At 52.4% G+C, this 10,758-nt stretch overlaps 1 protein-coding gene across 1 annotated transcript in view; it reads right to left on the bottom strand.

The window, feature by feature from the left end:
• Window positions 1-205: 205 nt before the first annotated feature.
• Window positions 206-10,758, bottom strand: part of adam10a (ADAM metallopeptidase domain 10a) — a 53,095-nt gene continuing 42,542 nt past the window's right edge. The window contains exons 7-16 of the mRNA XM_084682955.1: window positions 9,840-9,932; window positions 9,152-9,335; window positions 6,481-6,644; window positions 6,141-6,324; window positions 5,891-6,041; window positions 5,551-5,734; window positions 5,114-5,222; window positions 3,946-4,166; window positions 3,685-3,811; window positions 206-3,453 (exon numbers count right to left, since the gene is read on the bottom strand). Of these exons, the coding sequence (XP_084539081.1) occupies window positions 3,350-3,453; window positions 3,685-3,811; window positions 3,946-4,166; window positions 5,114-5,222; window positions 5,551-5,734; window positions 5,891-6,041; window positions 6,141-6,324; window positions 6,481-6,644; window positions 9,152-9,335; window positions 9,840-9,932 (1,521 nt within the window). The 3' untranslated portion in view covers window positions 206-3,349. The remainder of the gene's footprint in view (window positions 3,454-3,684; window positions 3,812-3,945; window positions 4,167-5,113; window positions 5,223-5,550; window positions 5,735-5,890; window positions 6,042-6,140; window positions 6,325-6,480; window positions 6,645-9,151; window positions 9,336-9,839; window positions 9,933-10,758) is intronic.

The following is a 10,758-nucleotide window of genomic DNA, read 5'->3' as shown; positions in this document are numbered from 1 at the left end:
AAATGACAGTAACAGAGGAAATGTGAACTCTTGTGGCAGAAACTCATATGAAGAAAAATGAACAGTCATTCTCAATATTGCAAAAAAAGGAAGTGATTATTTGGTAAGCACCAAGCAATTATCTTTAATTTCCATGTCTCAAGTTATAAGGACCTTGGTGGCTTGGGAAGTCGACTATCCAAAACAACGACGAATCGCGATTACGTTATGCATTTTTGATCAAGTCTATTTTTATTAATGCATTTCATGTAATTAAAAAAGAACAAAAACTTTGGACAATACTTTTAGCATTTTTTTGTAAAAAAGAAAAGAAAAAAAGGCCTAATTTAGCTGAAACTGAAAAATAACTAAAACAACAAATGAAAATCAAATGGAATATACTGTATAAAACACAGTGGACATTAAATCAGACAGTAGTATTTTACTTTTTTCATTTTATAATCACTCGTCACATTTCAGTGTATGAGAAAGAACAAATCTAGTTAAGAGAATTTCCGTATACACCTCTTACCCAAACCATACCACAGAAACTAAAAGAAAAGAATCAGAGAAGAATCATTCATGAGGATCAAGCTCAAATGAGCATCACTTATGCTGAAGATGATGACATTCCTTATCATCCAGAGACAGAAACCCATTCCCACCAAACAGAAAGAACAAATAAAATACAATTTGGAATCAGAGGAGGATTATGCCTTTGTCTGACAAGCTTTCTTGAAGATATTGAACATTGACCCATGGCACGGACACCCTGTCATCATGACAGTGTGTCACCCTCTGTGTGCCCCTGTTGGGAAGGAGGCCAGCTGGTCTTAACACTGTCTTCTGTTTTGTACCAAGTACTGTTGATATATGCATCTATTACATAGCCATATAACAACTGTATTAGAACTAAAGAACAGGGTAAGCTCCAGACTTGCTCATTCTCCAGTAACTATTCAGAATGCGTGGTGACAGGATAACAACTTTGACCACTCGCGGCATGACAATCGACAACAGGTGAACACAGGAAGCGAGCACATCCCCAGTCCTCTCCCTTCCGCCAGTCAGGTCGACTCGTCGCAGACAGCGACGCAAGCCTCCGAGGTCTAGAGAGAGCTGAGGCAGAGCCGACCTGTTCCCTCCAGCCTCTCTTCCACAGGTCCCCGGGACAGCCTGACTGGATATCCTCCCCGGGGAGATGAAGATTGGACCTGGACTGTTCTCTGCTGGCTGAGTGCCACTGACACACCACTGACCTACAGGGCGTGGTGCCGTGATGGGCTTAGAGGAGATCAGGGCCGTCTCCGGTCAGGCACATGTTGATGTCTTTATGTGTATACCTGTAGAAGGCCAAGACGAAGCATTGAAGGGTCGAATCATTTCAACTGTCCATCTGGTCGGGGTTCGTTTGGGAGAGGTGAAGGACATGCATATCACTTGATTAAAAGGGTGAGAAAAAGTGGTGTTGGAGGAATGAATAGTGATGATCTGAAAAGAGTTGATTGGTTGCCCTTTTAAATGTCATTATCAGATATAACATCCGCCAGACATCAGTTACAACAAGTGACTTTCAAGGTTTCATCAATCAATACAATTCCTCCAACAACAAACAGTTGTCCCCCCACCAAAAAAACAGAATCAACCCCCCCCCCCCCCCCCCCAAAAAAAAGAACAGTTAAAAACCACAATCACATTAAAGCCATCCAAGTTCTTCATCTGGCAAGCCGTTAATCACATACCTAAAACATGCCAAAAATGAAGAGGGGCTTCTCGAGCTGGCCTAACCCTAACCCAGATGAGCCTTACTGGCTGTGCGTGTAAGGTAGCTCATGGCAACATTCAGGGTGGGCAGCCAGTGTGAGCATCCCCAGAGTGGCAGGGCAGTGCTGTGTGACTGCTCGCTCTAACTGCCCTCCACGCACCAGTCAGCTCCCGGGCTGAGGGCAAGGCCCTGGGACTGCTAGGATATGATGATAGCGCTTATCAGCGGGGAGCACCCGTAGGGTCCCAGCACCAGCCAGCACGCCCACTTAAAGCACTGGTGATCCCCTCCACCCCCCCCGGGCCTCATGCGTCCTCCTTTCAAATGATCAACAGACCAGAACATCTGCTGTACATAGTGGTTGTTCTATGATGGACGTAGACAAAAAGCAAAGCAATCGAACAGAGAAATGTGTCATACGATTAGGTAAAAAAGAAAAAGGAAAGCTGCATATGACGCCTCCCGCCGGCTGTATCCCCTCACATTTGCTCCTACAAACATCCCAGCAGCCTGACGGGTGGAACACAGCGTCCGTGTGGCGTCTCTCTCCCCACATCTCCCTCTGTTCACCCACACCGCCGGCTCGTCTCACACGCAGCATCCGCCACACCTCTCACGTCCCACACGCAGCATCCGCCACACCTCTCACGTCCCACACGCAGCATCCGCCACACCTCTCACGTCCCACACCGCTTCCTACAGGACAGACGTCCCTCCGCACAGGTACCACAGAGCAGAGGAGGCTCCGGGGTCTGACATGCAGCGGATGTAGACTTCTCAGGAAGGCTGTTCTACACCAAAGATCATCGCCGGGCGCTCCGTTACTAACATCTGTTTGCTGTTTCATTAATCCTGAGAAAGTGAATTAAAACAGTAAATAATCTTAGACAGCAGGTAAATCAAAATTGCATGTGATACAGGGAAAAAACGATATCGTAAGAACTGTACAATTTGCACGCGGAAAGAACATGTGCTTTCGAAAATAAAAAGCTTGCAATTTAGATTTCTTTTTTTTTCTCTCATCTCGCTTTGATTGAAAACAAATACATTGGCAAAATAAGTCTTTTTCCACTCCAATGTCTGACTGCCTGGCCCTGGTGGCAGCATTAACCAATGTGGCTGCAGTCCTGCTGTCCTGCTCCAGGGGGCAGCATTTCAGAGAGGAGAGGAGAAGGAAGAGGACAGAGGAAGACAGGTGCTGCCACCATGCACATCCACTCTCCTCTGAGAAAAGAAGCGTTTGGAAGATAAAGACCACACAACAACTGAAGATGTTCTCGTCCCGTCCCTCACCCAGAACTAAAATCGTTAGATATATATATTTTTTTTAATTCGTTTTTTTTTTTTTTTTTTTTTTTTTTTCTGTCAAAGCTGTCTGAACAAACCACAGCCTGACTGGCTCCCTCGGTTGTGGTTCTGAGGACCTTTGTGAGGTCCTGGACCGGACGGCCTGGTCCACTGGAATAAGTTCTGATGCCAGTTTGAAAGTTTGCGGGTGGGCGGATTGGGTTGTTGCAATGGTTGGTACAGGTAACTCTTTGGAGTGAAGTGTTCCCACTGTAGGCACTAGGAAGAACCAAGGCAAAGAGGGGCCCAGGGGGGTGATCAGCGTCTCATCTGGCCCATCTGGTAGTTCTCTCTGGGCTGGCGGTGGCGCTGCTGCTGGGCCTGGGCCTGGGCTTGCTGGGCTCTCCTCCTCTTCAGGGTGCCTGGGGAGGAGAGAGAGAGAGCTGGGTCACACGCTGCTCCAGCACACAGCTCGTGTCTCTGTGGTACGGGGCACCTGCACACCGGCTGTACTCACGGGTTATTTCAAGGTTTTTCCAAATTTACTTTGAGAGAAAGAATATCGTACCCCGGCCAGGTGAGCGTGCTGTGTGTCGTGTTTTAGCAAGGCGAGTGTGTCGTGTTTTAGCCAGGCGAGTGTGTGCGTCGTGTACCTGGCAGGGGCTTGGGTGGGGGCAGTTTGGGGTTGCTGCTGGGTGTGTGGACACTGCAGATCTTTATGAAGCCAGCCATCAGCATGATGAGGGCGATGCCCATCAACAGCACGGCCCACCAATGGGCCTGGAGAAAACAGCCAACACACAGCATTACTCATCGACAAAAAAACACATACATATCCACAAAAACAGACAATCCACTTGAATAGGAACTCGACGAAAATGACCAGCTGTCGTGTATGACGTATGAACACGTACCACGATCCATTCTGCTATGTTCTCGTAGAGCTCGGCGTTGAAGATGGCCTTCTTGAGCCGGGCCAGGGGCCCGTCGGCGTCCACCAGACGGCACTTCATGAACACGTCACAGTAGCCCTTGAAGTCGTTGCAGGGGGAGCCGGGCTGCAGCGTGGTGATCTTCTTGTTGAAGAAGCGGACCCACTTCTCAGAGCCGGTGCTGCTGCAGGTGTTGGGGTTTGCTGCAGGGAGAGGGGGCGGGAGAGCAGGGAGAGGGAGAGAGGAGAGAGAGAACAGGGAAAGGGAGAGAGCAGGGAGAGAGGAGGGAGAGAGCAGGGAAAGGGAGAGAGCAGGGAGAGAGCAGGGAGAGAGCAGGGAGAGAGGAGGGAGAGAGCAGGGAGAGAGGAGGGAGAGAGCAGGGAAAGGGAGAGAGCAGGGAAAGAGCAGGGAGAGAGCAGGGAGAGAGCAGGGAAAGAGCAGGGAGAGAGCAGGGAGAGAGCAGGGAGAGAGCAGGGAGAGAGGAGGGAGAGAGCAGGGAGAGAGGAGGGAGAGAGCAGGGAGAGAGGAGGGAGAGAGCAGGGAGAGAGCAGGGAGAGAGGAGGGAGAGAGCAGGGAAAGGGAGAGAGCAGGGAAAGAGCAGGGAGAGAGCAGGGAGAGAGCAGGGAGAGAGGAGGGAGAGAGGAGGGAGAGAGCAGGGAAAGGGACAGAGCAGGGAAAGAGCAGGGAGAGAGCAGGGAGAGAGCAGGGAGAGAGCAGGGAGAGAGCAGGGAAAGAGCAGGGAGAGAGCAGGGAGAGAGCAGGGAGAGAGCAGGGAGAGAGCAGGGAAAGAGCAGGGAGAGAGCAGGGAGAGAGCAGGGAGAGAGGAGGGAAAAGAGGAGGGAGAGAGAAGGGAGAGAGCAGGGAGAGAGCAGGGAGAGAGCAGGGAGAGAGCAGGGAGAGAGCAGGGAGAAGAGCAGGATGAAAGGAGGGAGAGAGGAGGGAGAAGAGCAGGATGAGGAGGCTGTTCACTTCTAGCTGTCCCCGACCCCCTCGCTGCCTGATACAACCTCGGAACCCGTGTTTACATGACCAGCACAGCCTCCTACAGCATCAAATCAATGAAGAACAGCGGGACAACGAGGACATGGCACTCGGGTGTTCAGTGGCGGTGTAACCGGAGGGGGTTTGTGTGCAGGTCGGCGAGACGTACTTTTCTCCATGCAGCAGACGTGGCACAGCTCCGTCTCGTCGACGCCTTCTGTGTTGGCACAGGTGCACACCTCCAGACCATACTTCTCACAGATGGAGCCAGAGCAGCCCTGAGGGGGAGGGGGATGAAAGGAGAGGGCCGGAGGACGAGAGGAGAGGAGAGAACGGGGGGTGAGGAGAAAGGGGTCAGAGAGGGGTGGCAGGGTGGGGGGTTGGAACAGTGTGATTGTTGTGGTTGTTGTTGTGGTATTGTGGTTGTGGTGATTGTTGTGGTGATTGTTGTGGTGATTGTTGTGGTGATTGTTGTGGTGATTGTTGTGGTGATTGTTGTGGTGATTGTTGTGGTGATTGTTGTGGTGATTGTTCTGGTTGCTGTGGTTGTTGTTGTGGTTGTTGTGGTTCTGTCTCTGCAGCAGGAGCCACAGGGACAGCGCTCACCCCGTTCAGGCAGACTTGCGTCTCTCCGTGGCAGGCGGTGAAGTTGGCCTTGGGCTCCGAGGTGGGGCACTGGGCTGTGGCGCCGTTACACATGCCCTGGTGGGCACACTCCGAATCATCTCTGCACTTGTCGTTGGTGCCCTTAAAGGTGCACTCTGGTGTGCAGCAAGGGCCTTGGCTGGGACTGGACACAAACACACACACATCCATCCATTAATAAAGACATTTCATTTTTATACATGTTCCTGTCAAACAATACTACAGTCCAGTCCATACTGAACTATCTGTGCATCCAAACGTATATACTACAAGAGCTATAAATCAATACACGAGTACCGACCTGCAGATTTGACCAGGCTTGAGTTTACACTTCTTGCCGTCAGCCTCGTTCGCGTCGTAGCAGCACTGGTCTTTACACTGGTCACTGTAGCCACAGTCACACTGCTCTCCTGCCTCAACCAGGCCATTACCACAGATGGGCTGGCCGGACTCTGCGCGCACACACACACACACACACACACTTTACTCATGCTTTCTACCTCCAGGGCATGGCCACATCCACCCACAAACGTCCCAAAGTGGGCACATACCGACAAAGCAGTTGCCCCTCTTCTTCTCCAGCACGCTGCTGATGTTGCGCACGCTGCAGATGGAGAACTTGTTGTTGTTGAGCTTGTCTCCCGAGGTGGCCCGTGGGTACATGATGTAGTTCCCCTGCTCCTTCTTCTCCTGGGCCTTCGACTCTCCCGGGGTGCACTCTGTGCCCGAGTCATGCTGCACGCACACACACACACACACACGGTTCATACTTTTTTTCTTCCTTCCCTCCCCAAATGTCTCCCATTAGGTGAAACAACGTGAGAGGTGTGTGTGTGTGTGTTACAGACGAGCGTGTTGAACAACCAAGGCCAGAGCCAGTCCGGTCCTCACCGGGGATCCAAAGTTGTGTCCGACCTCGTGGGCGAAGGTGACGTGGGAGACCTTGGGAGGGACGTGGGAGTTGTAGTTCTGCACGGTGATGATGCCCGTGTTCAGGGACTTCCTCTTGCCGTCGGAGTACAGCTTGCTCTTCTCACAGATGCCCCCGGAGCTCCCTGTCAGCGCGGGACACACGAGGCAGGCCTTCAGCACGACAGCACCCCACCAAGGGAGGCCGGGGGTCAGGCCAGCCAACGCACACACACGCCCCGGACCACACCACGGCACTCTGGATTTCCCCCTCATCAAACAACCCATCTCACTGCCTGCCGTGGTTTTCGTTTGTAATCTGTCGACAAGACGTCCGATTTGCTGGTAGGGGGCAGGGGGGGGTTGTTCGTTTGGAGCTGTTTTGAGCCCTGACGGACCGGTGCGGGGGGGTGCGGAGGGAGGTGTGTGTGTGTGGGGGGGGGGGGGGTGTGGAGGGGGGGGTTGAGCCCTGGCAGAGCAGACAGTCCAAGGCCAGCGGAGGAGCCAGGTGGTGCTGTATATGCCCCCAGGGGGGAGTGACAGCCCAGGCTGCCTCAAGGGCACAGAGCCGCCGTTCCTGTCGCTCCACCCCCACCCTCCCCTGGCTCACTTCCACACTTCTCGAGCGGGGGAACTCTCTCCCTATGAAGCTGAAAGGATTTTTTTTTTCTATTGAGTTTTTTTCTATTTTTCTATTGAGTTCTTACATTCTGTTGGAAGATTGAAAAAATGAACGCGATTTCATTTGAATAGAGCAGTGCTCCTGTTCATAGGAGAGATGGCTCTGTGCGCAGTGTCGAAAAGGGAGGCTGAGAAGGAACGACGAAGGAGAGGATGAAGGGAAGCGAAGTCCCTGAGGGTCCCTGTCCTCATCTGAAAATGTCTGGCTCTGCGCCTCCACTCCCCCCTGCTCCACCTAAAGCCCAAACAGGGGGTGAGTGAGGCCCAGGACCCCCTTTTGGCCGGAAAATCTCTGCAATGAGGTAGACATACTACACGAGTCCACGATACCTTCACACCACCACTTTGTGTCTGTGTGTGCGTGTGTGTGTGTAAGACTGACTGGAGCTCCTGGTGTGTGAGCAGTAATGGGTCAAATGCAATAAGAGCTCAGTACTGAGGCCTAATGAAAGTCCCTGTGGGTCCCTTCACGCTTCTGCCTGCTGCAGACTGAGACATCCAGACCCACGGCACCATCTCTCTACCTCGATTCTCTCTCTCTCTCTCTCTCTCTCTCTCTCTCTCTCATTCTTCCCCTCTCTCGCGCCATCTCTCTTCCTCTTCCCCTCGCTCCCTCTCCCCCGACGTCTTCTCCCTCTCTGCTTCGGATCTATTGCCCATTCTGCCCACCCCCACGCTATCCGGATCGATGGGGGCCTGCTTAGAACATTGCTAATTTGCCTGCATCGATCGGCCCGAGCGCGTTGGTTGCTGCTGATTTTGATCTGCGCCCTGGCCGTGGAGGCCGGACTTCATCACAGTCCTGCTCCGCCGGCTGGAGAGCTGCGGCACAGTCCAGGGGCTCGCTTCTCCTCCCTGACCTGGGAACGGGGCCGACGCCGTCCGACCCCCTCACACTGTTGAGGAGCTGCTGGATGCGCGCTGACCTCGGCCTCTCCCGTGAGGCTAGCCTCTTCTCCCACTCGGGGCGCTGATATTCTCGTGTGACGTACTCATTCAGAGGAGCGAGGTCGTTCTGGGATGCCCTGGCAGCGCACACTGCAACTCTGACAGGGTCATTAGTGCGTGTTTGTCGCGGCTGCCCCATTGATTTCTTCCGTCTCCCCGACCTCAATATGCTGACTGCAGCCTGACAGGCTGTCACCAAACACAGGAGACTGGAGGAGATCAGAAAGAGAGAGAGAGATAGTGAAAGAGAGAGACAGAGAGAGAGAGGGGGGGGGGGGGAGGTTGCGGAGGGAGCGGTTTGTCCCAATGCTTCAATGAACTCTGCATCTACTTCTAACAACAGCGCTTTGGGGGCTGGGGCAGGCGGGGCCCGACAGGAGACGGCTCTTTAGTCCTCGTCTGAAGCCGGCAGGCAGGGAAAAGTGCCGGCTGTACTTTTGACTAACTCCAGAGGAGAGGTGGAAATCATGGGGAGAAAATTGCTGACGGTGTCAGAAACAAAAAATATCCACAGCAACAAAAAAGAAAAAAGGGAAATCATTTTAAAAGCTAAACAGTGTGGTGAAGATGCTATTGTAAATCTCGCCTCCCTCACCCGCGGCCTCGGCAAAAGAAAGCGAGAGGATCTCGTGGCGGGGCGGGGCAGGGGGGAGGTGGAGGACTGGCTGATAGGAGTGACTGAGATGGAACAGCACATGAGTAGGGGCAATGGCCAAGGTTAATGGAGCTTCTGAGGCCTGGGGAAGATTCATTCCCTGTTCCCGTGATAATCATCAGCGTCGAGATTTGGTAGGACAGAGGAGAGACACTGTGGGGTGCAGCATTGGTTTCCTCACAGCGGCGTGATTCTATTACTGATACTGGGAGCCTTACGGGAGAGTCTCACACATGCCTTCTACAGTCCCGGGGCCGGGAACCGGGAACTGGACGACTCAGCACAAAGCTGAGACAGTCAACTCTACCACACCCGATACACACTTCCAGTAAGATGAGCTGTGTGTGTGCGCGCGTGCGTGTGTTATACCTGATGGAGCGCCGACCCAGGCCAGGCCCAGCACGCCGTCGTCAAAGTCCCGGTCGCTGAACACGTAGGCCAGGCAGTAGTCGTCGTGGTTCTGCTCCGAGTTCAGCTCCAGAAACTTCTCCACGCCGATGTTGGCGAAGCGGAAGGGGTTGGTCTTGTCCTTCTCGTCCGTGGTGGTGTTGATCTGGGCAGAAGCGCGCAGGGCCGTTAGGCGGGCGCGGACGCTGCGCACCCCAGAGAGACATTCGCGGCGGAGAAAGCGGAAGGAGGGGAGAGAGCGGAGGAGAGAGAGTCCTCGGGTGCACGGAGGAGCATTCAAAACACCTGGAGGACAACGCATGGGACAATAACGCAGGGACAACGGTAAGCCACGCCAACGTGCCGCGCGGAGACGGAGGAAGACATTCCGCCGAGGCGGAGGAGTCATTCCAATTAAAACGTCGTCATGTCCTCAGCCCTAGAGGAAGGCGCTAGAAATTGATTTTGGAGAAGGGCCCCGGGCTCCCGCTTTCCAATGGCAGCTGGCACTCACCTGAGGACTGGAAGGATTTGGCATGTCCCAAGCCGGGAGCGTGTGCAGGAATACTGATCGAGTCACACACAAACCTACGACTGAGCGGCAAAAGGCAGCGGTCGGAGAGAAAGTGTGGGTCCCGTCCCCCGGGTTCGCCTCGCTGCGCCCACTCACCCTGATCCTCTTGACCATGAAGCTGATGTTGCGGATGCCCAGGAAGTCTGTGCTCTGGTAAATCGAGTCGATGGCCTTCACGTGGCTGGAGATCTGTGGGGCAGGTCGGCCGAGAGGTTAGGAGCAGGACGACAGCGGAGAGAAGCGCAGACATATACCCACACCCAGGAGCAGTGCCGCTGCTCCCATAACGCGCACTACGCGCTGTGCGTAGGGCACCAAGTCCTGAGGGGGCACCAAAAATTTGCCAACTGAAAAATCATCATAGTTCTTATAATTATAATGCCGATATTATTTTAGTAGGCCTATATAAATATTACGCACCTTTTAGGCATGTATATCACAAAACAGGCAAAACAAGAGATATATTTAATTGCTCAAAAAACGTTACGATGGTGCCCCCCCACCCCACAAAAAAACAAATACACACTCAACTTTCCAAGCTCGCCGTGGGTGCCCTTTCCTATCTCAGTGGCCTGACGAACTTTGACAGTAGGGCTAGGTAAACTTTTCGAAAGTGGCCTCAAAAAGACAACAGGAGTCAGGGGCAGAAAAAGAAATAAACTGCGAGATGATGCCCGTGCATCACTTTCAGGTAAGTCCATGTTTAATTATTGTTAAATACGGGAAATGTGCTGCTAACTTATAGTTAGCCTATGCATACACCTCGAACCAGCTGACGTTATTGCTAATTTTAGCACACTCAAATATGTTAGGTGCAAACTACATTTAGATTTTACTGTTAAACATTATCTATGCATTTGAAATAACTGACGCCAGCTAGATGTTACTTTACTGTACATTCTATGATGCTTGATATTGATATTCGATTGATCAAATAGTTTTTAAATGAGTAATAAAGGTGGAGAGCTCCTTGGCTGCATGCTTTCAGTTTTAAATGTTTATAATTAATTTGGAA

The sequence above is a fragment of the Hypomesus nipponensis genome, chromosome 19, assembly GCF_054491055.1.
Source record: "Hypomesus nipponensis isolate SF chromosome 19, ASM5449105v1, whole genome shotgun sequence".
NCBI classification, from domain to species: Eukaryota; Metazoa; Chordata; class Actinopteri; order Osmeriformes; family Osmeridae; genus Hypomesus; species Hypomesus nipponensis.
The sequence above is the reverse complement of the archived record's forward strand: the minus strand, read 5'-3'. Positions and strand labels throughout refer to the sequence as shown.